The sequence below is a fragment of the Diaphorina citri genome, unplaced genomic scaffold (assembly GCF_000475195.1).
Source record: "Diaphorina citri unplaced genomic scaffold, Diaci psyllid genome assembly version 1.1 scaffold664, whole genome shotgun sequence".
NCBI lineage: Eukaryota > Metazoa > Arthropoda > Insecta > Hemiptera > Psyllidae > Diaphorina > Diaphorina citri.
This window is the reverse complement of record NW_007378097.1, coordinates 80,699-108,177: the sequence shown is the minus strand read 5'-3', so window position 1 is coordinate 108,177 and position 27,479 is coordinate 80,699. Positions and strand designations below refer to the sequence as shown.

At 37.4% G+C, this 27,479-nt stretch overlaps 1 protein-coding gene across 6 annotated transcripts; it reads left to right on the top strand.

Annotated features, from left to right (window-relative positions):
* The first annotated feature begins 3,115 nt into the window (after positions 1-3,115).
* Positions 3,116-27,479, top strand: LOC103511012 (bis(5'-nucleosyl)-tetraphosphatase [asymmetrical]). Of its 6 annotated transcripts, none has more exons than XM_026824901.1 (3): positions 3,116-3,130; positions 15,140-15,727; positions 26,443-27,479. In XM_026824901.1, exons 2-3 carry the CDS (start codon positions 15,658-15,660, stop codon positions 26,976-26,978), a joined length of 606 nt encoding a protein of 201 aa, XP_026680702.1. In that variant the 5' UTR covers positions 3,116-3,130; positions 15,140-15,657; the 3' UTR covers positions 26,979-27,479. The 6 variants fall into 6 exon arrangements, with proteins under 6 accessions (XP_026680702.1, XP_008473945.1, XP_026680700.1 ...); XM_026824899.1 differs by lacking the exon at positions 3,116-3,130 and adding an exon at positions 5,425-5,444; XM_026824898.1 differs by lacking the exon at positions 3,116-3,130 and adding an exon at positions 5,438-5,455.

Below are 27,479 nucleotides of genomic sequence, written 5' to 3'. Positions count from 1 at the left end.
AAATTCTGAATTGCATGAAATATTGAAACGCCAAAGTAAACCAACATCTTGCACGGTACGTTTCTAGACGGGTAATGTTCGGGACACATGGCTGCTGCCAAATCAAGGCATCAAAAATGCCCTCAACCTCGTAAGGTTAAATTTAATGAGAAGGTTGAAATGACTAAACTTGTGCAACTATATTCGTATTTTGCGCAGAATTACGGCAGCACGGAGATCTGTACGCACCTTTAAGTAGACCTGGAAAAACCATTGAATTGATTATGATTATAGGTACAAGGAAAGTAGAGCTACCTACCATAGAAGTAGGTAATACCTATTAGGTATCAACTTATCTAATACTACCTAATTGGTACCTACTTACCTAGAATGTGATTAATCTCGTGTTACCTCCCTACATAAATAATGATCAAAGAAGTAAACGTAGATCTGGCGTAGGTATCTAAAGAGCGTGTAATTCAATAATATCTTGGGAACAGTATGTGCTGGAGACTTGAAATTTGGTATGTAGTTAGACCACAAATGTGACAAGGATGTAACCCAAAACGTTTGGTTGAGATAGTGCTGCGGTTGGCGGTATTTTGACCGCTTTTGGGCGGGTTCCGACCGTTTTTTGGCGGTTTTCAGCTATACTTACCTACCGAGTAAAAGTTTGGGTAGCAGAACACCCAAATAAGCATCATTCAATAGGATAAGGAAAGTCGTGTGATGTTCACACCAGATTTTTTTACACCTCCTGACAGGTACCTCAATTTGATGTTAATTTTCCATGCAAGAATGCTTGTTTATGACTAAATAAGGTGGATTTATCTTCATAGAAAATTAGATTTTGTGCTGACATCAGAAACTTTGTCACATAATTTTTTCACTTCCAAGATTTCATTAGGGAGAAAATTTTGTTTAGCTGTACCCCCATTTTGTTTACAGGAAGTTTTAAATTTAATATAGGTATGGTACCTAAGTAAGTAAGTACCTATGTATTTTTTTTTCTACATACTTAGATATACCTACCTACTTATTGACTTGGAGTTTTTTTTTCTGAATTTAAGTAGGTAGGTAAGTACTTACACTACTTACGTAATTAATCCATCAATTCCGAATTCATATTAGAAAAAAAAAGAAGAAATGAGTTTTAAAAATCTGAATTCTAAAGTGTCCGGTTTTTCTAGAGTACCTACTTTAGAGGTAAGTAGGTACCTATTTAATTTTTAGGGAAACAAGAGCTTAGGCTTCAGTAGTTTTCTTCTTAATATTTGCAATTTTTGGCAACCATATTTATTTACCGTTCAACTTAGTATTGTTGAAAACCTTTATACACAGCCATGTGTTTTCTCTGAATGAAATGTGGAAACCATACAAAGTGTTTATATGCCAGCTCGAGAAGCAATGGTCTTATTACGTGTAGTAAACACGTTCAGTCGAATTTTAAAACCCTAGTTCACAGTTCATTCAAAATAATGTACCTACAGGGTTTCTGGGTGTATAGTTAATTCTTGACTTGACTTTTGAATGGATGGTGACCAACTAATCACTAAAGACTGGCTGATGTAGGTACTTATACTTATGCTGAATGAATGAAAATTTTTACCGTTTATTTATGATTTGATACAGAATTTGCACCCATCTTATGTTAATAATGATTCTTTGAACTAATATTTTCTAAATCTAGTTTAGTCTGTTCTGCCCTTTTGAGTGGTCTATGAGATGATTTCTGTTTCGTGATATATGTAGTAAACACGTTCAGTCGAATTTTAAAACCCTAGTTCACAGTTCATTCAAAATAATGTACCTACAGGGTTTCTGGGTGTATAGTTAACTCTTGACTTGACTTTTGAATGGATGGTGACCAACTAATCACTAAAGACTGGCTGATGTAGATACTTATGCTGAATGAATGAAAATTTTTACCGTTTATTTATGATTTGATACAGAATTTGCACCAATCTTATGTTAATAATGATTCTTAAAACTAATATTTTCTAAATCTAGTTTAGTCTGTTCTACCCTTTTGAGTGATCTATAAGATAATTTCTGTTGTTTCGTGATATTTTAAAAAAAAAAAAAAAAAAAAAAAAAAAAAGCGAAATCTATAACTCATTTTATATAGAATGCCTATCTGCTGGTGGTGTCTGAATCCAGGTTGAATATTGAAGTTTTATTTTCGCCGAGTGGTAAGCAGGGGCGGAGGTGAGAAAACCCCATAGAGAGCAAAGTAAGCGATTCTTCCCAACTTTCATAAAGAATACACGCCACTAATTGGATTACGAAATTATTAAGTGGGTAGGTATGTAGGTAATTATGGTTTTAACCTTGGCAAGTATTCACACGTGTTAATGACGGGGGGAAATATTTACTTAGTGTAGGTGATATATGTATGACAACATGATTTCTCTTCCCTTTTGTTTTGTGATTGGTAATGTTGGTATTTAGAATCCATGGAATGACTGACCTTCTTGGACATTACGTGTTGTTTGAGGGTGTACTTTGCTGTACTTAGCTTCATTGGAATAATATTTGGGAATCTCTTTCAAACTCCACTCATGGTGCTTTCATACCGGAATCAATCCTAGCAAATTGGACAGCCCTCTATAATCGAGGGTGTAAAAAATACAATTTTAAATACAATTTTATACCGAATTTAGAATCCATGGAATGACTGACCTTCTTGGACATTACGTGTTGTTTGAGGGTGTACTTTGCTGTACTTAGCTTCATTGGAATAATTTATTGGGAATCTCTTTCAAACTCCACTGATGGTGCTTTCATACCGGAATCAATCCTAGCAAATTGGACAGCCCTCTATAATCGAGGGGGTAAAAAATACAATTTTATACCGCATTGCTCATTGTTCTTTACGCACACCCTGTATGAAAAATATTTACATTATCAATTAAAGCGTGCATGCTTGAACATTTCAATGCCAGCTGATAGAGCATCGAGCTATGACCTGGCCCGTAATCAGTGTCTGATCAGAGCCCATAGCTAAAAAAAATACCACTAGGTGCCTCTCAATCAGTCGCTATACACTGCAGTCACTGCACCTTATCACTTATCAGTCTGAACAGTGAACAAGTGGTTTTTCCAAGTACGAGTTTTCACCAGGAAAGTAGTGAGAAATAGAAAGTTGGAAGTACTTAGAGCCTTGTTTGTTCTTTTCTTCAATCTAATTACTCACCTTCTCTTTTCTTCAATCTAATTACTTACCTTCTCACCTAAGTTAAATCTAATTAAGTACCTGCTTACCTTTTAACCTAAAGTCAATTTAATTTCTTACCTAGGTTCAATAGGTATATCTAATTAAGTACTTACCTTCTCACCTGAGTTAAATCTAATTACTTATCTTTGTACCAAAATTTAGTCTAATTAGCTAACTACCTAAGACCTTCATAAAGTGACGAGTTAACGAGTTATGGCCCTTATGTCTATCCAGAGTTGTCCTCTGCTAGACGCTAGGCCAGGACAGCTAACGTTAAGCCTTTGATAATTTTTCCCTGAGTTGCTCCCAACTTCTCTCTGTTGTTGGATTTTTGTGTCCCCCAGTGTTTAAAAAAGAGTGATTTGTTACTTTGCTGTTTGTATTTTGCTGTCTACTTACCTATTTGGATTTACCTTTTCTCTACAAAATAAAAGTAAGTTACTTTAATCTTCCTCTTCTTTTCTGTCCAATGTAAAATTTTCATGTTGTACTGCATGAAGTTGCATGGTACCTAGTTTGAAGATAGTCAAAGATATCAGTGCCACCCACAGGTTAGGCTGTGTCCCGTTGGAATAGGACTATTCTGTCTATAATAGTAGGTACCTAGAAAAGACTAAATAGAAGTTACCGATACAAGAAACTGTTTCACAAGCCTTCAGGTGAAATGAAAGGTGGTAAAGTTGAAGTTTTGTTGAAAGAATTGGGTTCAGTTCTCAAGAACAGTTTATCAAAATACCTAAGTACAGATCTCTGTTAGTGCCTAGTAAGTAATAAGACCAATAAGGATACTTTTTCAGAAGTCATGTCAATGGAAATTGCTACAAAACTGTCACAAATGAGCAGTGACCAGTGTTATTATAGGGTTAGCTTCCAAGATTTCATTAGGGAGAAAATTTTGTTTAGCTGTACCCCCATTTTGTTTACAGGAAGTTTTAAATTTAATATAGGTATGGTAGGTATCTATGTATTTTTTTTTCTAAATAGATATACCTACCTACTTATTGACTTGGAAGTTTTTTTTTCTTAATCCAAGTAGGTAAATACTTACGTAATTAATCCATCAATTCCGAATTCATATTAGAAAAAGAAAAGAAACAAGTTTTGAAAATCTGAATCCTATAGTGTTCGGTTTTTCTAGAGTACTTCAGAGGTACTTAGGTACCTATTTAATTTTTAGGGAAACAAAAGCTCAGGCTTCAGTAGTTTTCTTCTTAATATTTGCAATTTTTGGCAACCATATTTATTTACCGTTCAACATAGTGTTGTTGAAAACCTTTATACACAGCCATGTGTTTTTCTGAATGAAATGTGGAAACCATACAAAGTGTTTATATGCCAGCTCGAGAAGCAATGGTCTTATTACGTGTAGTAAACACGTTCAGTCGAATTTTAAAACCCTAGTTCACAGTTCATTCAAAATAATGTACCTACAGGGTTTCTGGGTGTATAGTTAATTCTTGACTTGACTTTTGAATGGATGGTGACCAACTAATCACTAAAGACTGGCTGATGTAGGTACTTATACTTATGCTGAATGAATGAAAATTTTTACCGTTTATTTATGATTTGATACAGAATTTGCACCCATCTTATGTTAATAATGATTCTTTGAACTAATATTTTCTAAATCTAGTTTAGTCTGTTCTGCCCTTTTGAGTGGTCTATGAGATGATTTCTGTTTCGTGATATATGTATGACAACATGATTTCTCTTCCCTTTTGTTTTGTGATTGGTAATGTTGGTATTTAGAATCCATGGAATGACTGACCTTCTTGGACATTACGTGTTGTTTGAGGGTGTACTTTGCTGTACTTAGCTTCATTGGAATAATATTTGGGAATCTCTTTCAAACTCCACTCATGGTGCTTTCATACCGGAATCAATCCTAGCAAATTGGACAGCCCTCTATAATCGAGGGTGTAAAAAATACAATTTTAAATACAATTTTATACCGAATTGCTCATTGTTCTTTACGCACACCCTGTATGAAAAATATTTACATTATCAATTAAAGCGTGCATGCTTGAACATTTCAATGCCAGCTGATAGAGCATCGAGCTATGACCCGGCCTGTAATCAGTGTCTGATCAGAGCCCATAGCTAAAAAAAATACCACTAGGTGCCTCTCAATCAGTCGCTATACACTGCAGTCACTGCACCTTATCACTTATCAGTCTGAACAGTGAACAAGTGGTTTTTCCAAGTACGAGTTTTCACCAGGAAAGTAGTGAGAAATAGAAAGTTGGAAGTACTTAGATGGTATTTCTTTTAGCAATGGCTACTGACTCAGACTACTGATTACGGTCCAATCCATAGCTCTATCCTCTATCCTGAAGTGAAATGTAATTAAGTACATGCTTACGCTTTAATTGACTAAAGTCAATTAATTTCTTACCATAGTCAATAGGGAGCATGGTAATAACAATGACCAATTCGGTATAAAATTGATTTAAAATTGTATTTATACTATCCTCGATTATGAGGGCTCTCACAATTTGGCTAGGATAGATCCGGTATGAAACTACCATGAGTAGTTTGAAAGAGATTCCAATATTAATCATGAGAGCGAAGTATACGCAAGTAACCCTCAAACAAGACGTATGTCCAAGAATGTCAGTCATCTGCCATGGACGCTAGCCAATACGCAAACTTACCAATCCAACTAATAATAGCAATAATAACTAATAATGTTCTCTAACTTTTGTAATCAGAATATTTTAACACCCAAGGCGATTCCAGTCTCCGGTATTGGTGAGGTTAATTAAAGTTCAAAAGCTTTTGGGTGACACAATAACTCCTTGCTCAACACTTTTAGGTTGATGGAACCCTGTGGGAATTTTCTTGACTCCTTCACTTACTTGAATTTCTGTGCATTTTCTAGCTAGGTAGTCTAGGTGCTCTCCTATCTCTTAAAATTCGTCTTGTCCTTTGCAGACTGTTTTTACGTGTGAAGTTCTACATCGACAAGGTCCTGGGTTTGATTCGGGATCTGGATTTCTTGTGGTACGCGGAACTTCGCGCATGACTTACTATTATATTTGATTATACCTACCTCTATGTCCTTTCACTTCCCTGTCCATCCCTTCTCTTCCTCTTATCTTTCCTTTTCTTTTCCTCCTAATTCCTCTTCTTCCTCTTCTCTTCTCTCCTATTCTCTTCTTTCTCTTCCTCTTCCTTCTGCTCCCTCTTTCCACTCTCTTCTCTTCCTCCTCCTACTCTTCTTGGTCCCCTCCTGTTCCTCCCACATGCTCTTGTTTACACACAGCAAGGCCGGGAGATGTTAGGTCTGAGGTGTGAAAACGAATTAACACACCACTGCAGCCTTCGTCATTAGGTGGGCAATTTTAGCCATGCATGAACACCTAACCAGTGCGTGTTTCATACCCTATTAATAGCCTCCTCTGCTCCACTATTTACTATTGTTCTGTGGGAATGGTTTTCATGTGGAACTAAATTGAAAATAGAAAATCTACACTGCAAAGAAGAAGAAGAACGAGAAGAAGAGGAATGAGAAAAAGAAAGAAAAACCCCTCGGAAAAACTCTTTGTAGGAAGTAGGAAGGTACTTGCCTATACGCAGGTATCTACTCCTGTGCAGGGAAACCCTTTTTGAAAGACCGTAACACAATCCACACATAGTCGACCGGCCGTCGATCGCTGTTCACAGAATCCACACTGCCTCGACAACATACATAGATTCTCCTCGTCCATCGACGCGACGGCTGGTCGACTATGTAATAATAATAATAGTGCTTATTTATACTGCTCGCATAGGACTGTAAAGTCCCTTTACTCCAGCAGTAGGCTACTACTATTATTGTGGTCAAATTCTCAAATTATATTGAGGATAAAATTCCATACCTCGGCTGGGATTGAACCCACGCCCTCCTTTTTACCAGGCGAGCGCCTTGACCACTACACCACCGAGATAGGTAAGTATGTGTGGAAACAGTATGTAAGTATGTGTGGAAACAGTACAGCTAAATACAGCAAAACAATATCAGCTTTAGACGTTTTCTATTTCCCATGTACGAACTTCAGTACTTAGGTATTTAGGACCCGCTGTCCCTATGTGCCAAGTGTAATATTTAAGACTCGGCCTATTCTCATGTGCGGAGTCCAGTATTTACTTAGGACTTGAATTATTACCCAGTGTGGAGTCCAGTATTTAGGACTATTAACACCCATCACACCCTTAGTCGTGGGTTATCGACCTGGCCCCAATCTACACCGCGGAGCTCAACAAACAATAACCGGGGAATTAAAAACAACAACACGGCCCGCTTACACGATTAACACGAGATTAGGGTCCTGATAATAGATAACACTGTGGAACTCAACCCGCACTGTATATAAATAAAGAGCTATATTATGTATTGAGGATAAAATTCCATACCTCGGCTGGGATTGAACCCACGCCCTCCTGTTTACCAGACGAGCGCCTTGACCATTACACCACCGGGAAATGGGTGCAAGTCCTATCTAAGAACGAACGTCAAGTCCAAAACGGCCAAAGAAGTCCGTCCGTTTGAGAACGGACAAACGACTAGTCCAAGGGTTGATTGAGTAAGACTTGAGAGAGAAGGAAGGAGACTTAGGATGAAAGGGCATGGGGAAGTAGGATAAAGAAAGGTAACGCCGACCCCAAATTAAACTGGGAAAAGGTGCAGTAAAAGAAGAAAGTTGATAGCAACGCTGCGCTGCGCTGGTAAGTATGACAAATTTAATGTAAAAACACTAGAAACCAAAACACTCAGCCTTGACTGCAGGGTTTATACGCGCTGGTTGAGATTAGTCTCTACTACTGGTTGATGAAATGTATTCACATGGCGTAGACCTCAGAAACGTGCTGAGACGGCAACATTGTGATGTTAATCGTCTTAGGATGAGTTGATGAGTTGACAGTCATTGTTTTGACGCCTCTTGGTAATCGGAATGGTTGTAGAATCGGTCGTGAATCGTGATCTATGCTTGAATCCAATATTGTTCGATTGATCCGCTTGTCCCAGTGAGAATGGATAAGAGGTATTTGTCAATCAATAGTTCAATATTGCACTTGATTTTACTCGTGAAGACGTAGAATTTTACTCTTGAAAACGTAGAGATTTTCCAGTACAATAGACGAAACAGTTGCAAAAGGCAAATCAACACCTTTTGTCGAAAGTCTTTGATTGTCTGACAATCCAATTTGCGTCTTTTTTTTTTCAAAGTTCTTGGTTTTCATTAATGAAAAGATTAAATCAAATTTACTATCGGAATTTGACTCAACCCAAATGATCCCTGACTTTTCTCTTCCTTGGCGCTTTAGCATATCTCCTTTTAATTCCCTGACACGTTTGGTAAGCCTATACCAAGCCTAGGATCTAAGAATTTTAGGAGGTGAAAAAGTTAAAAGCTAAGATTAAATCAAATTTACTATCGGAATTTGACTCAACCCAAATGATCCCTGACTTTTCTCTTCCTTGGCGCTTTAGCATATCTCCTTATAATTCCCTGGCACGTTTGGTAAGCCTATACCAAGCCTAGGATCTAAGAATTATAGGAGGTGAAGTCTGGTAAGCCTATACCTAATAGTACCTATACCAAGCCTAGGATCTAAGAATTTTAGGAAGTTAAAAGGTTAATACAATAGACGAAACAGTTGCAAAAGGCAAATCAACACCTTTTGTCGAAAGTCTTTGATTGTCTGACAATCCAATTTGCGTCTTTTTTTTTCAAAGTTCTTGGTTTTCACTAATGAAAAGATTAAAATCAAATTTACTATCGGAATTTGACTCAACCCAAATGATCCCTGACTTTTCTTCTCTTCCTTGGCGCTTTAGCATATCTCCTTTTAATTCCCTGGCACGTTTGGTAAGCCTATACCAAGCCTAGGATCTAAGAATTTTAGGAGGTGAAAAAGTTAAAAGGTTAATACTAATACGCTCATCTTCACATAGTGCGTGACTAATTTAATCCGAATGCACGCTGAAGCGCTCTGATGAAACCACTCGTAAAATCCGAAAGACAATGAGGTATTGTTAAGAAGTTTCACTTGATGGTATTTAGCGTATGACTTATGAAATCGTTAAACAATATAACATTACGGAAATGTGGACACGGATTTCGGATCTAAGAATTTTAGGAGGTGAAGTCTGGTAAGCCTATACCTAATAGTACCTATACCAAGCCTAGGATCTAAGAATTTTAGGAGGTTAAAAGGTTAATAGTAATACGCTCATCTTCACATAATGTGTGACTAATTTAATCCGAATGCACGCTGAAGCGCTCTGATGAAACCACTCGTAAAATCCGAAAGACAATGAGGTATTGTTAAGAAGAAGAAATCATAATCCAGATAACGAATCAATAGTGCAATAACTTCGGTAATAAAGTGATCTCATGCTGTTTAGATTTAATGTTCATGTTAGTCAATAAGTCAACATAAATCGCAGAGAGTAACGTGTTTTGAATAAAAAGTATAAAAATAATTCAATTTCATAAATAAAATAAAGAGATATCCAAATCTTTAGTTTAATTAATAGTCTACATTTTAATTAACAAGTAAATTGATCAATTGAAGCATACATGGGTATTTTCCTTGATTTTTTTGATCTCTTATATTGTTTCCCATTTTCTTGCAGATGAGATAAAGAAATCCAGGATATAATATTTTTTATAGCAATAAAGTTTACTGAAATTTTCCATAAGTTGTCAAAGTAGCATCATTTTTCATTTTATGTAAATTACCTACAATCTATGATAAATTAAAGTTAAAAAAGCAATTTAATATTTCGATTTTTGTTTCTGATAAATGAATAAAAAGTGGAGCTTTATTTCAAGATAAAGTGCGCCATTTTTGATATATATATAAAAAAAAGTAATTACATATTATTAAATAGGTATTTTTAACTAAAAATTCTAGTAGAATTATTTCTTGAATATTTTCCCTTTTTCTTTCCAAAGTGATTGTGTGTTTGTGAGTGCACCCGGATTTGGATTATGCGTTTCGGATACCTGGCTACCCCGTGGTCCTGCTAGCGGCTAATGGACCGCCTGGCTATTATGACCGGAAAAGCATGAATGAATACGTCGATCCGGCTAATAGGCTTGTGAAGAGTGTGACAAAACTTACGTCAAAGTTGCACGTGAAGTAAACTCTCAAGTCCCGAGCTCAGTAGTTATCCTCACTCAATCCTCAGAGTAGGTAGATCTCAAGATTAGAAGACAATAGTTGAGGATACCTTGCTGTCGATGTCAGTCGATAGTGTGAACGCTACTTAAGAATCAATTCCCAATTTCCTATCCTACCTTTTCGAATAACTTTGCATCAATGAATGAATACGTCGATCCGCATTTCATTCGTGCCCTATGTAAAACCCCGGAGCGGCGAACTCTACAGGTAAGATATGCAACCCGCAAAGCTTTTTCAAAATCGTTGGGGACTCGACTCGGACTTTTCCCTTCGTACCTTTTTTTCTAGTCAGTGGACTACACTCATCTCCTTCTCCACCTTAAACCTTGCATTTAAAAATCCATTTAATTATAAATAATTTCTGAGTGAATTGTGATTTTATCGCTTCTTTATTTAGAGTGAAAACTGCATTGGTTTTATCAGGTATTCCTTCAGCTCAGCCTTAGGCGGATTTCACATCTAGACTGCAACTTGTAGTATATGGCAGTTTTTTTTTTTTTTTTTTTTTTTTTTTTTGCAAACATGCCAGCGTAGCGGTCAACTTATGAAACGTATTGTTCATGGTAACCATGGTAAGATTGAAAGAACGAGGAAGACCAAGAAGAGTATGTTACAATGACCTTGTAGAATGGTTGGGAAGGGCGTTTGAAGAAATTCAGGAGTCGGTAGCAGACAGAACATCATACCGAAGTGCAATCTTTTCTCGGTATTGGCCACCAGGAATCATGCTGACGCCACATATACATACGGGAAATGCTGCTGGTAGAGATAGATTTTGTAGAACAAGATGAATGTTTCCCTCTTTCTGAAAGAGTAGATAATTATTGCATAAATATCTGATTTTAATCTTAGTGAATCCACCGTACTCACAGCTGAACTCTATTGTTCTCCACTAGACTATTAATATTACGTGTGCTATATGCCAGATGAATGTTGTGCCTACAGGGTATTGCTCGAATACAGTAAGTATGAAGCAAATGAGTCTAGATAGAGTTCTAAACACTGACTAGTGTACTACTGTAGTCTATTATGTGTAGCCTATCTATGTAAACAAACAGACCCAAGAATATAGACTAGCCCATTGTTTATTTACAGAGATGGCTCTCTACACTTGGAACTTTTTCCTTCTATTGTATTCCTATTCCAAAGATCTAATCTTTATCATTTTCTTTCGATTTGTTTCAGAATAATGGAACTCCATGTAACTCAGATGGATATTTGCTAAATCTTGCTGGACCAATGGAATGTTATCGCAACCCATGCTGTTGTTATTGAAATGTGCCAACTTTAAAACAATGTTACTCTTTGAATGAAGTAAACAAAGAAATCATGGGACCAGAGTAGATAATTATTGCATAAATATCTGATTTTAATCTTAATGAATCCACCGTACTCACAGCTGAACTCTATTGTTCTCCATTAGACTATGCATATTACGTGTGCTATATGCCAGATGAATGTTGTGCCTACAGGGTATTGCTCGAATACAGTAAGTATGAATCAAATGAGTCTAGATTAGAGTTCTAAACACTGACTAGTGTACTACTGTAGTCTATTATGTGTAGCCTATCTACATATGTAAACAAACAGACCCAAGAATATGGACTAGCCCATTGTTTATTTACAGAGATGGCTCTCTACACTTGGAACTTTTCCCATACTCTCGTGGAATAGACTACTGGTTGAGATTAGTCTCTACTACTGGTTGATGAAATGTATTCACATGGCGTAGACCTCAGAAACGTGCTGAGACGGCAACATTGTGAGCGAATCATTAGGTGAACGAATTAGTAGACACGAATGGCAATTAGTTAATTGAACTCAAATATTGCGTGATAGTCTAAATTAGTTAAAAGTTCATTAACAGCTTTCATGAAGGTGAACTCTCATGGCCTTCAAGCTTCAAGCCCATACTTGTGTCCAAAATATCGTTACACCTACCTGCATCCTTCTATTGTATTCCTATTCCAAAGATCTAATCTTTATCATTTTCTTTCGATTTGTTTCAGAATAATGGAACTCCGTGTAACTCAGATGGATATTTGCTAAATCTTGCTGGACCAATGGAATGTTATCGCAACCCATGCTGTTGTTATTGAAATGTGCCAACTTTAAAACAATGTTACTCTTTGAATGAAGTAAACAATGAAATCATAATCAGATAACGAATCAATAGTGCAATAACTTCGGTAATAAAGTGATCTCATGCTGTTTAGATTTAATGTTCATGTTTAGTCAATAAGTCAACATAAATCTCAGAGAGTAACGTGTTTTGAATAAAAAGTATAAAAATAATTCAATTTCATAAATAAAATAAAGAGATATCCAAATCTTTAGTTTAATTAATAGTCTACATTTTAATTAACAAGTAAATTGATCAATTGAAGCATACATGGGTATTTTCCTTGAAGAAGAAAAAGAAAAATTCCGTTGGTCCTCATTTTTCCTGCTCTATGACTTTAAAACATCACCCAAGTAAGCGCAACTGATCTATTGATGGTCGATCGACGGCTCGTCGACCAAGTGTGGACACACCTTGAGAACTTCTCTAGGAAAACCCCCTGCCATTTAAAAGAAAATCATAAAAAAAACTCTTTTTTCTTCTTCTTTTTAGAAAAGTTTCGAATCGGAAGCTGTAACTACTGAGGTCTTATCGTCCCGAAATCGAAGAGAGGAAAGATAGGATAGGATAAAGCCTGCCGTTCCGAGAACGAACCTGATCAGGATAAAGTTCGTCCCGGGTGGGAATGGGAATAATTGACCCAGGGAACTAGCGCTTACAAGGCAGACGCACTACCACAGTAGTTGTGGTAGTGCGTAGTTGTGGTAGTACCACAGTAGTTGTGGCAGTGCGTCCCTACTAGGTACTGAGGTCTTATCGTCCCGAAATCGAAGAGAGGAAAGATAGGATAGGATAAAGCCTGCCGTTCCGAGAACGAACCTGATCTGTTCAGGATAAAGTTCGCCCCGGGTGGGCATGGGAATAATTGACCCAGGGAACTAGCGCTTACAAGGCAGACGCACTACTACAGTACTTACAGTTCCCTCCCAATGTCACAAAAGATCTAACCAGGTCGCAGTGACCAAGGGCGTTTATTAAAGCCGATGGCCCTACCTTTACCAATACCAATACAGTTCCCTCTCTCAAACCTCTTGGTAAAAAGTCGACTTACTTTGAGCTTGTGCAGAGGCGGGAAATCATAGACTAGCCTCGTAATAATGGATCTGGATAGAGTGAACTTCTCTATCTTGTTGTAAAGACGGAGTAGCTCCGGATTGAAATAGTTCTGATACCATTTGCACAGCGACAGGAACCGGATTCCGTTGCTGAAATAATGACAATTTTGTTAGACATAGGTAAAAAGACCCAAAATAACAGTTTTTAACCCAGAAGGGGGGAAACTATAGTATTTTGGGGTCTGTGCCTTCGCTTGACCCAGTGAGATATAGTTGACGCGGTCAAACTTTCTTGACTTGGCGGGGCGGAGCGCTACCGCGCTCCTTAATGTCTGCCGGCCTAGAAGGAGAGCACTGGAAGAGGGATAAGAGCCTAGTTACGATTCGGGAGAGACTGGGGTCCTCGGGGGGGAGAGGCCCAGAACCAACCGAGGGGTAACGAATCCCTTGAACTCAAATTTTGCGGACCCCTGACCTCCGTGGCTTAAATTTAAAGTCTTTGCTAACCCCTGTAGCTCAAAATAGTCTAATTTTGCACATGCCCCCAATAGATCACAGAAGTTGAGTAACTTTACGCCTCTTAGTATCCGAATAGGTGTGTCCATCTCGGCAAATGTGTGCTGCTGACTTGGTAATGTGAGGAGGCTGGTAGCTTGTCACTGAATAGTCTCAATACTGAATGAACCCCATCACTAAAAAAACCTTACGTTAAGATGTGTCCACACATAGTCGATGTAAATTTATTGTGGATAGATGTGGATCGACGACAATCGATGGCCGGTCGACTATTCATATTTGGAGTTTGGACACACCTATAAACTGAATAGTCTCAATACTGAATGAACCCCATCACTAAAAAAACCTTACGTTAAGATGTGTCCACACATAGTCGATGTAAATTTATTGTGAATAGATGTGGATCGACGAAGATCGATGGCCGGTCGACTATACATATTTGGACACACCTATAAATCCCTTGAAAAAATAATTATTATTATTAACAGTTTCATAGCTCAAAGCTATAGCATTTATTTACAATCTAGGTGTTGTGGTTCTAGAGATAGAGCGATCAGTGTGTGAACTATGAACTGTGAATGGATCTCGTTCTTATAATATAAGATTATAATGTATATAAAGGGATATATAATGAAGTTATCGAAAGTGTTTGAACGTCGTAAAATGAGCAGGTGTGTAGGTTTGACGATATTGTGTTGAGACCTCTGAAAAATGTAGAGTGAATAAAGATACGAATCCTAGGTCACTCAATGAAATTAAAGGTGGGGAAGTAACGCCATGAAATTCGAGGTACCTATTTATGTACATAGGTAATTAAAATATGTACATAGGTAATAAATAATAACCTAGTTTTAAAATAAGTTCGATTCTGAAGACAAAAGAGAGCACTTTTTGTAAGGCAAATACGTACGTTCCAACTTTTTTTTTTAGAAGAAAACATGCCTATCTCTAAGTGTAATTATGCTAATTAAAATCTCGCAAGATCTAGATGACAACGTAGACCTAAATAATAACTAATTATAGACTAATAACAAGAACCAAGCAAAGTAAGAAAAACATACATATTTTTTTTTTCAGCATTTTGTTAAATAAACACAAGTGGAATAAAATCAGCAAAATAAATTATTTCTGAACTAAAAAGACCTTCATAAAGTGGTTGCTAATAAAGTTATTCCTGATAAAGTCATCGCTGATAGAGTTATTAAGTGTAAAAAAAAAAAAAAAATTAATGCTGTCAAGAACATCTATCCTTAAGTGGCAATGTTTTAGTTGAGATCCAGAACACACCATGAAGAAATCTTATCCCTGTAACATGATTGGTTACTTAACCAGTGATCAGAAGTGTAACCAAAAGGATAGTTGAGAACCAAGGAACCTCCCTGGAAAAAAGCCAAAGGAAATCAGGGCTTTTGTTGGTTCGTTTTGGAATTGGACCAATTTGGCACACTGACATATCTCCAAGTCTCGACTGATTTCATTTGGGACCAGAGACAAGACCAAGTTGACTGATTTTTTAGCAGCCAATTTTCCTGAACTAGACAAGAGGCTCTCTTATTGGAAGAACTTTACTGAGAAGAGTAAAGTTCATAAAAACTATGACAATATTCAAATTTTCTACCCATTACCATATCAGTATTTCAATAGCACTCTTGGTTTTACTCATAGGTATGAATATTGCTTGTTTGTCAATAAAATATCTCATTAAATAAATATGCATATAATTAGGTATGTAGGTACCTTTAAAATTTGGGTATTCTACATAGTATGTAAGTGCCTTTAGGCAATAGAATGTTTTCATTAAAGTTCGCCTGGGCGTTGGATTGCAAAAATTGATTATCCCTGTAACATGATTGGTTACTTAACCAGTGATCAGAAGTGTAACCAAAAGGATAGTTGAGAACCAAGGAACCTCCCTGGAAAAGAGCCAAAGGAAATCAGGGCTTTTGTTGGTTCGTTTTGGAATTGGACCAATTTGGCACACTTTGACATATCTCCAAGTCTCGACTGATTTCATTTGGGACCAGAGACAAGACCAAGTTGACTAATTTTTTAGCAGCCAACTTTCCTGAACTAGACAAGAGGCTCTCTTATTGGAAGAACTTTACTGAGAAGAGTAAAGTTCATAAAAACTATGACAATATTCAAATTTTCTACCCATTACCATATCAGTATTTCAATAGCACTCTTGGTTTTACTCATAGGTATGAATATTGCTTGTTTGTCAATAAAATATCTCATTAAATAAATATGCTTATAATTAGGTATGTCGGTACCTTTAAAATTTGGGTATTCTACATAGTATGTAAATGCCTTTAGGCAATAGAATGTTTTCATTAAAGTTCGCCTGGGCGTTGGATTGCAAAAATTGAACAAAATCAGAGCTCTTTGTGTATTAGATGATGACAGCATTGGCGGAAATTGAGATAACACCAGATTTGGGTGCCTTGGTGCTTGGGTATCAAAATTGCATGATTCCAAGCAGTTTTTATTTAATGATGGGCCTGAGCACATTCTCAGCAATTTTACAGAAAAAAGTATAGATTTATGGTATTTAGGTGTACATTTAAATCGATTCTAGAAAACTGCCTTGGAATCGCGGGAAAATTACCTACTTCAGCGTGATATTAGATGGGGCGAATTTGCTAAAGAGGTCCCAAAGTACTCAGCTCAGATATAGGTACGTTATCTTTATTCTATCGAACACTTAGATAGCTTCGGCACTTTACAAAATTGTTTGTTAGTTTGTTTTGTTTTTTGTAGGTAGGTATAGCCGTTAAGCACCTCCATGAAGTAAGAACTTCTTGTAAAAATGTAAATTTTTACAAGAAGTTCTTCTCTTGGTATTGTTCTTGGTCTCTTGGTATTGTTCTGAAATAAAATTCTGAATTGACCTCTAGTTTTTAGAAATTTTATTCTTAGTTTTAATTTTTAAGAAATAGAATAGAATATACCCTGTTTATAATACCAGAATGAGACTGAAAAGTCCCTTTACTCCTGCAGTCTAAACAAGGTCTTGTGTATTTGGTACAAAAAAAATAAGTCCGTTCAGTTTTAAGAAAATTCACACGGTTCATGATACGCGTGTGCATTTAGTGACGAAGGTTTCCATCAATTCCATTACCTCCTCGTCCCTTTACTCCTGCAGTCTAAACAAGGTCTTGTGTATTTGGTACAAAAAAATAAGTCAGTTCAGTTTTAAGAAAATTCACACGGTTAATGATACGCGTGTCATTAGTGTGCATTTAGTGACGAAGGTTAATTTCCATCAATTCCATTACCTCCTTGTCCCTTTACTCCTGCAGTCTAAACAAGGTCTTGTGTATTTGGTACAAAAAAATAAGTCAGTTCAGTTTTAAGAAAATTCACACGGTTCATGATACGCGTGTCATTAGTGTGCATTTAGTGACGAAGGTTTCCATCAATTCCATTACCTCCTCACAATTTCCTTACGTGCGGACGGTACTCAACATGACGGACAAGAAGCTGCTCTATCTGTACTCCACATACGTGGCTCACCTCACCATATACACGTACATCTACGTGCTCCTCTACGTGGGGGACTCCCTGCATAGCCTCGTCCACAACGTACTTCTCTACGCCATGATATCGTACGAAGTTCAGTACGTGGATAATGTGATCGTTCTGGACGTGCTGTTCGAGAAACTGAACGGAGTTCTGGAGGAGTCCATAGAGCGGAGCAAAGCCTTCGGGTATAGTCGTGTCGGTGAGTACTCCAGGGGGTCAATGAACTGTAGACCTCACTCGGCAAAAGCCGTCTTAGGCAGGGTAGTATTTAAAGGGGGGGGGCTTCGGGCTCTAAGGTGTGATAATGATAATATTATGTATACTGAGGGTTATCACAATGCCAAGAGTTTTCTTTGAACTCGCCAAGTTGATTTACACAGGCCAGTATTTCCTGAACTTACTTCTCTACGCCATGATATCGTACGAAGTTCAGTACGTGGATAATGTGATCGTTCTGGACGTGCTGTTCGAGAAACTGAACGGAGTCCTGGAGGAGTCCATAGAGCGGAGCAAAGCCTTCGGGTATAGTAGTGTCGGTGAGTACTCCAGGGGGTCAATGAACTGTAGACCTCACTCGGCAAAAGCCGTCTTAGGCAGGGTAGTATTTAAAGGGGGGGGGCTTCGGGCTCTAAGGTGTGATAATGATAATATGTATACTGAGGGTTATCACAATGCCAAGGGTTTTCTTTGACGTCGCCAATTTGATTTACACAGGCCAGTATTTCCTGAACTCTTTATTAACTGACTGAAAAGTATCTGTGGTAAGATCGACTATAAAAGTATTGGCCCATAATTTGGAGGATCCACTTACATCAAAGGAGGTCTTATCGTCCCGTTATGGAAGAGGGAAGGAGTTTGGAGGACAGGACAGGAGAAAGCCAGGATAGGAGAAACTACCTACTAAACACAGACATTTAAATGTTAACCAAAAGTTTAATGTTCTCTGTTAAACACAGGCCAGACTTTATCTTTTTAATCCCGAATCAACAGTCTCATGGTGAAATCCATTTTGGGCTTCTCTGCAATCGAAGATACACGAAAAAAGTCCAAAGAGATAGTCTCAAGGCATTTGATTGGTCAATTTTGACTTGAGACTGATCTAAGAACGATCATTCTTGTTCATATGTAAATACGAGTGTTAGTCATAGATTCTGACGTGACTTTGTGAAGATTCATCTTGAAAAGAAGAACATTAGTAACTTTTACTCTTCACTGACACCTCCCCCTAACTGTCTTCACAGATAAGGGGAGGTGTTAGTGAACACAGCTAGGGGGAGGTAAAAGTTAGGCACTTGTGTTCTTCTTTACCTACTGACTGCCATGTTTTTTTCCTTCCATTCTCCAGATAAACCGACCTCATCCAATGTCAGACACTATGAACTATGGGAGATCTGTGATATGCATTGGACGCTATGTCAACTAATAGAACACGATATTAATGGACACTTCAGCTTTCGACTTCTCGGTAAGTGAAATGAAAAAGCTACCAACACGTCACGTCACTTCACGTGAGCTCATGGGGAGTCAGAAAGATGTAGTTCAAAGTTTTTCCACAATATTGTAGGTAATCAGGAGAGTCACACTACTATCACCTCACGTGAGCTCATGCGACGTGATGGTAGTGTGTTTCTACCTTTATCTTCCCGAAACGGAAGAGGGAGGGAGGACAAAATGAAAGAAAGCCAGCCGTTCCAAAAACGAACCTTATCATGTCCAGCGTCATTGGTATAATATCGGCCAGATATTTTTCACTAATTGAGATATATCAGTTTGGCAGATAAAACTTTAGCTACTTTCTTCTCATTCGATTTTTGGCCCCAATCGGACCTTCGCAGGGTCCTTGGGGGACTTTTTAGATTAGGTTAAACACAAAAAGGAGCTTTCCTTTTCACTGTCGCGGCTTCTGAATAATAACCCCTTTTCCTGAGTGGACATGGACAACCTCTTCGCAGGTATAATCGTCACTATTCGCAGGTATAATCGTCACTATTCGCAGGTATAATCGTCATCTTGTTTCTGGCTCTCCTGGAGATGCCGTTCCTAATTGCCGTCCATCTGTTCAATGGACGTCTCCAAAGTGCCGTCATCTGTATGGTTTGGTTCACACTGCACGTCCTACAATTGGTGGCACTCGCCTATTTTTTTTTTTTTTTTTTTTTTTTTTTTTTTTTTTTTTTAGAGTTGGAAATTTATTGATGTTGTTGTTGTTGTAGCGGCATTAGCTATAGCCGAAAGGTAATGTAGAAATAGAGAAAATATCTCTTTTTTGATCGACTCTGGAGGTTCTTTGTAGGTATCTAATAGTTCTGTGATACCCATAAATTTTATTAAAAACTTTTAACCCAAATTTTTACGGTTCGCATTGGTCCTAACTAAAGTCTTCTTCTTTTGCAGGCAAACAACACGAAGAACATAGTGTGTGAACATTTGACACCGAGTACTAATCCCAAAATTATCAATCAGGTTAGTGACGGTATTGTAATAAAATGAGCTGTAATTCAGAGGCCACGACAATGAAAAAGAAAGCTCCATTTTGTGCTTAACCTAACCCTATACTATCCTGTCTTCCTTCTCTCTTTGATTTCGGGACGATAAGACCATAGCAGTTACAGTTCCCTCTGTCAAACCTCTTAAAAAAAAAAAGAATTTTCCCTCTTCTGAAACTCGTTTTCCCTCTTTTCGTATGATAGCGCCTGTAACCATAGGAAATCCTAGATGACGCCCCATCGAAATCGGTTCCGTTTCCGAAAGAAAGTACATAGGCCGGCCATTCACCATCAGGTAGACCTGACAGGTACACCTGATCAGGTCCGCCTGTCAGGTCTAGGTACCTGACCTAACCCTATAACACTGTTCACTGCTCATTTGTGACAGCTCCTTTTGGAAGCAATTTTCCATTGACGTGACTTCTGCACAAGTACCAAATGAGCTAGTAATAAGGTTAATTGAACGAAGTGAGGTCTACGTTTTACGTTTTAACTCTGGGACCGTTATTTCTATTTTTAAATGTTAAGATGTTAAGAACAAATTTTAGTAAAATCTTTTCTTCATGTTTGTTCATCTCTGGTCCAAGCAATCTCTGCTCAGAAGCTGTTCAGTTATGTCCGTTCTTGGATTGTATTTTGTTTGGGTTGGATTGTTTGAGGATCGGGAACAGTCTCCTAACTCTCCTAGCATCCTAGAAGGTCAGCAAACTATATTAACTCATAATGTACTTATCCAGGTTCAAGAAATATCTACTTAATTTATTCCAGGTACAATTACAAAGAAATAGTTACTCCATCTTATTGCACTCAAAAGTACATTTTTTTCCAGCAGTTGCAATAAAATCTCTTTGGGATTTTTTAAACCCTCAGGTTTAAAGTCTCATGTTCAAAGGCCGTTGGTTGTTCAAACATGACATTCAGAGATCTCAGTTTAAATAAAACCCTGTAATAAAGTAACAGACTTAACAGAAGACTATAGATATACTTAGACTATGGGATTAGTGAGTCATGTCACAATAGGTCTAAAGAATATGTTGATGTCAGAACAACAAATATATACCTAAGTAGGTAGGTATGTAAGTACAAGTATCCACTTACTCACTTCTAAGTTATTTTGTAATATGCCAATTTTTGTTCAATTAGAACCATTTGTACTGCCAAGTTTTGAGTTAGTGTTGGACAGTACCTATGGGTTAGCAATTAAGTAAGTAGGTGTACCTAAATGAGTACCTATCGTAGTAGTTTGTATGAGCTGGAGGTTGCTAATAATGAGGGCAAATCAAGCTGGGTGTAAGTGTAAAGTGTAAAAACATATACATAATACATACCTAGATGATGGTCATTGTTGAGCCAAGGTTTTGAGGATTGAAAGTAGGATTGCGGAAATTTTAGCTTTCTACAATTTGTACTACATAATTATGTACTTATGTACCTCCTTGTACTTCCTTACACATAAGTTCCCAAGACTTACATAGGTACCTGAGACTTGTACCTAATGCTATAGGTAGGTAGTAACATCAACTTCTCATTTTTACTTTCCTTATCCTATAGGAAGGAAAGTAATTTAAGTAATGTAATCGGGTCAAATTTTCGATGGTCAGTTTTTAGTGCTAAAATCGTTTTGTGGTCCCTAGAGCCTAAATCCAAAGTTTCAGCCATTGGTCCATGTGTCTGTCTGTCTGTAAACAATTTTTTACTTTCCTTATCCTATAGGAAGGAAAGTAATGTAATCGGGTCAAATTTTCGATGGTCAGTTTTTAGTGCCAAAATACGTTTTGTGGTACCTGGAGCCTAAATCCAAAGTTTCAGCCATTGGTCCATGTGTCTGTCTGTCTGTAAACAATATAATTATCTCGAGAACGGTAAGAGCTAGAGACTTGAAATTTGGCATGCAGCTGTCAAATGTGACAAGGATGCCACACGAAACTTTAGGTTAATATCGGTGTAACGCTTGGCGGTATTCCGGCCGCTTTTTGGCGGTTTTCGGTGTAATTCAATAATATCTTGGGAACAGTATGTGCTGGAGACTTGAAATTTGGTATGTAGTTAGACCACAAATGTGACAAGGATGTAAGCCAAAACGTTTGGTTGAGATAGTGCTGCGGTTGGCGGTATTTTGACCGCTTTTGGGCGGGTTTCGACCGTTTTTTGGCGGTTTTCAGCTATACCTACCGAGTAAAAGTTAGGGTAGAAGAACACCCAAATAAGCATCATTCAATAGGATAAGGAAAGTCGTTTGATGTTCACACCAGAATTCTGGTTGAATCTTGGCCAGATTTTATTGATCCCGACAGTATATATGTTTTATTGTTGTGTTGAAGTTGAAAATAATAATAATAATGTATATAAGGGGCTATATAATGAAGTTATCGAAAGTGTTTGAACGCCGTAAAATGAGCAGGTGTAGGATTAACGATATTGTGTTGAGACCTCTGAAAAATGTAGGGTGAATAAAGATAGGAATCCTAGGTCACTCAATGAAATTAAAGGTGGGGAAGTAACGCCATGAAATTCGGGGTACCTATTTATATACATAGGTAATTAAAATATGTACATAGGTAATTAAATATGTACATAGGTAATTAAATATGTACATAGGTAATTAAAATATGTACATAGGTAATTAAATATGTACATAGGTAATTAAAATATTATGTACATAGGTAATTAAAATAATAACCTAGTTTTAAAATAAGTTCAATTTTGAAGACAATAGAGAGAGCACTTTTTGTAAGGCAAATATGTACGTTCCAACTTTTTTTTTAGAAAACATGCCTATCTCTAAGTGTAATTATGCTAATTCAAATCTCGCAAGATCTAGATGACAACGTATACCTAAATAATAACTAATTATAGACTAATAACAAGAACCAAGCAAAGTAAGAAAAACATAGGTACATATGGAGTTTTTTTTTCTGAATTTAAGTAGGTAGGTAAGTACTTACACTACTTACGTAATTAATCCATCAATTCCGAATTCATATTAGAAAAAAAAAGAAGAAATGAGTTTTAAAAATCTGAATTCTAAAGTGTCCGGTTTTTCTAGAGTACCTACTTTAGAGGTAAGTAGGTACCTATTTAATTTTTAGGGAAACAAGAGCTTAGGCTTCAGTAGTTTTCTTCTTAATATTTGCAATTTTTGGCAACCATATTTATTTACCGTTCAACATAGTGTTGTTGAAAACCTTTATACACAGCCATGTGCTTTTCTGAATGAAATGTGGAAACCATACAAAGTGTTTATATGCCAGCTCGAGAAGCAATGGTCTTATTACGTGTAGTAAACACGTTCAGTCGAATTTTAAAACCCTAGTTCACAGTTCATTCAAAATAATGTACCTACAGGGTTTCTGGGTGTATAGTTAACTCTTGACTTGACTTTTGAATGGATGGTGACCAACTAATCACTAAAGACTGGCTGATGTAGATACTTATGCTGAATGAATGAAAATTTTTACCGTTTATTTATGATTTGATACAGAATTTGCACCAATCTTATGTTAATAATGATTCTTAAAACTAATATTTTCTAAATCTAGTTTAGTCTGTTCTACCCTTTTGAGTGATCTATAAGATAATTTCTGTTGTTTCGTGATATATGACAACATGATTTCTCTTCCCTTTTGTTTTGTGATTGGTAATGTTGGTATTTAGAATCCATGGAATGACTGACCTTCTTGGACATTACGTGTTGTTTGAGGGTGTACTTTGCTGTACTTAGCTTCATTGGAATAATTTATTGGGAATCTCTTTCAAACTCCACTGATGGTGCTTTCATACCGGAATCAATCCTAGCAAATTGGACAGCCCTCTATAATCGAGGGTGTAAAAAATACAATTTTAAATACAATTTTATACCGAATTGCTCATTGTTCTTTACGCACACCCTGTATGAAAAATATTTACATTATCAATTAAAGCGTGCATGCTTGAACATTTCAATGCCAGCTGATAGAGCATCGAGCTATGACCTGGCCCGTAATCAGTGTCTGATCAGAGCCCATAGCTAAAAAAAATACCACTAGGTGCCTCTCAATCAGTCGCTATACACTGCAGTCACTGCACCTTATCACTTATCAGTCTGAACAGTGAACAAGTGGTTTTTCCAAGTACGAGTTTTCACCAGGAAAGTAGTGAGAAATAGAAAGTTGGAAGTACTTAGAGCCTTGTTTGTTCTTTTCTTCAATCTAATTACTCACCTTCTCTTTTCTTCAATCTAATTACTTACCTTCTCACCTAAGTTAAATCTAATTAAGTACCTACTTACCTTTTTACCTAAAGTCAATTTAATTTCTTACCTAGGTTCAATAGGAAATCTAATTACTTACCTTCTCACCTGAGTTAAATCTAATTACTTATCTTTGTACCAAAATTTAGTCTAATTAGCTAACTACCTAAGACCTTCATAAAGTGACGAGTTAACGAGTTATGGCCCTTATGTCTATCCAGAGTTGTCCTCTGCTAGACGCTAGGCCAGGACAGCTAACGTTAAGCCAACTAATAATAGCAATAATAACTAATAATGTTCTCTAACTTTTGTAATCAGAATATTTTAACACCCAAGGCGATTCCAGTCTCCGGTATTGGTGAGGTTAATTAAAGTTCAAAAGCTTTTGGGTGACACAATAACTCCTTGCTCAACACTTTTAGGTTGATGGAACCCTGTGGGAATTTTCTTGACTCCTTCACTTACTTGAATTTCTGTGCATTTTCTAGCTAGGTAGTCTAGGTGCTCTCCTATCTCTTAAAATTCGTCTTGTCCTTTGCAGACTGTTTTTACGTGTGAAGTTCTACATCGACAAGGTCCTGGGTTTGATTCGGGATCTGGATTTCTTGTGGTACGCGGAACTTCGCGCATGACTTACTATTATATTTGATTATACCTACCTCTATGTCCTTTCACTTCCCTGTCCATCCCTTCTCTTCCTCTTATCTTTCCTTTTCTTTTCCTCCTAATTCCTCTTCTTCCTCTTCTCTTCTCTCCTATTCTCTTCTTTCTCTTCCTCTTCCTTCTGCTCCCTCTTTCCACTCTCTTCTCTTCCTCCTCCTACTCTTCTTGGTCCCCTCCTGTTCCTCCCACATGCTCTTGTTTACACACAGCAAGGCCGGGAGATGTTAGGTCTGAGGTGTGAAAACGAATTAACACACCACTGCAGCCTTCGTCATTAGGTGGGCAATTTTAGCCATGCATGAACACCTAACCAGTGCGTGTTTCATACCCTATTAATAGCCTCCTCTGCTCCACTATTTACTATTGTTCTGTGGGAATGGTTTTCATGTGGAACTAAATTGAAAATAGAAAATCTACACTGCAAAGAAGAAGAAGAAGAAGAAGAAGAAGAAGAAGAAGAAGAAGAAGAAGAAGAAGAAGAAGAAGAAGAAGAAGAAGAAGCCTAAAGCAGAGTCCACACTTTGGTTGATTGACATTCCACCCGCAATTGACAAGATAAATGCACTGGACAAGAGATCAGTAGAAAAGGCTGATGCAAATATCTCCGGCGTTGTTTCAATTTAAATTATACATTGCCTACATTGCGTCGTGTTTGAAGATAATATAAACAATCATCTCGGTAACAGTGGTAGTTGTGAAATTGTTCTCAAGATAGAACCTAGAAGACTAGATTCTAGAATTATAGATGCTAAAAACTCTCGTCACAAGAAATGTCAGTAGTTAGTACTTGACTTACTCAATTAATAAAGAATTCTGCTCTTTTGCAACTGTCGTGTTTCTTGTTACTCGCTTTACTATGCAAACTTATTATTATAAATAGTGTTGACATATCTACATTATCTACTTCTGTTTTTGTTTTGTAGTAGGAGTAGGTATGAGATTTAGAAATGCAATGGCACTGATGGCATCAGGTACTCTGGGCATATGTAGGTCAGTATGGTCAGTAGATATGATTACTAGAAATAGTAGAAATTCAATGAATCAGATCAGATATCAAAGTAAACTGACAAGGGTCTAATATTACAAATATTAAACTTGTAAAAAGTACCTATATTGCAAGTCCAAACACGGCAAAAGATTCTCTGTTCCTTCTGAAATGTACCAAGCTAGCTAAGCAATACCTTGTATTTCCACAGCTTTTCTAAAGACTTGATTAAATCCGCACTTTTTATGTTTTTCATGTAATGACATTTCAGTTCTAAATTCACTCAGTCCCCCGACCTTTAAGGCGCGACTCAGTAAGTTTCTAATTTCCCAGTCAGAACTTTGAGCAGAGATTAGTTTTGAAATACATTAGCCACTCTTTCGTATTCAAATGAGCACCATGGTTGTCCACCTACAGAACCCAAATCTTTGGAGAGGCCACGATCATGCCATGGCTGACACAACCATTTTCATTTTGTTTCTTCTGTCCCTAGGCTTGCCAGAAACAAAATCCAAAAGATCTAAGAATATGTCTGTGCGCGCCGCAGGTATAATCATTTACCGGGGTGCACGCCCGTATGAGTTTCTCCTCATGAAAGCCAACTACCCGCCCTACCACTGGTCCCCGCCCAAGGGCCATCACGACGGTAATGAAACTGATATCCAAGCCGCAGTCCGGGAGACAGAAGAGGAGACTGGATTCCGACCGGGGGACTATGAGCTGAACAAGACATTTATGAAGGAGATGACCTATATCGCGCATGGTCGAAACAAGACCGTTGTATACTACATGGCTAAGATGAAGAAAGATAAAGATCCGAGGCTGTCTCGGGAGCATCAGGCCTTCAAATGGGTGCCTCTAAAAGAGGCGTGTGACTTGTTCCAGCATCAAGAGATGCTAGATTTGTATTATGCGGCGGATGTGCACTTGGTTCTCAACAAACCATCGGATGAATGCCAGCAAAGTGAACTGGACTTCTCTAACATTCCTGTCGCCAGCTCTGAAAACTCCAAGGGTACTAAGGAATAGGGGAAATGAATTTGTATGAAATTAAGACGACCTAGCATTCAGCACTGTATTCTAGATATAAATTTTGCTAAAAGTTTTGGCTAGAAGTGAGAGGACAAGAAAAAAAAAGTAATAATATGTCCTGTGTGGACCTAATATACATAATATGGACCGAGCCGGGGGTCGCTTGTTTCGAACGTTTAACGTTCGCGTGCCACCCGCAATTGACAAGATAAATGCACTGGACAAGAGATCAGTAGAAAAGGCTGATGCAAATATCTCCGGCGTTGTTTCAATTTAAATTATACATTGCCTACATTGCGTCGTGTTTGAAGATAATATAAACAATCATCTCGGTAACAGTGGTAGTTGTGAAATTGTTCTCAAGATAGAACCTAGAAGACTAGATTCTAGAATTATAGATGCTAAAAACTCTCGTCACAAGAAATGTCAGTAGTTAGTACTTGACTTACTCAATTAATAAAGAATTCTGCTCTTTTGCAACTGTCGTGTTTCTTGTTA

What these genes read in the sequence shown, in the direction of transcription:
- LOC103511012 (XM_026824901.1), top strand. Translation starts at nt 15,658, where the DNA reads ATGACAATATTCAAATTTTCTACCCATTACCATATCAGTATTTCAATA. An exon ending in ACTCTTGGTTTTACTCATAG is followed by an intron (nt 15,728 to 26,442) that starts GTATGAATATTG and finishes TTCTGTCCCTAG; the next exon opens with GCTTGCCAGAAACAAAATCC.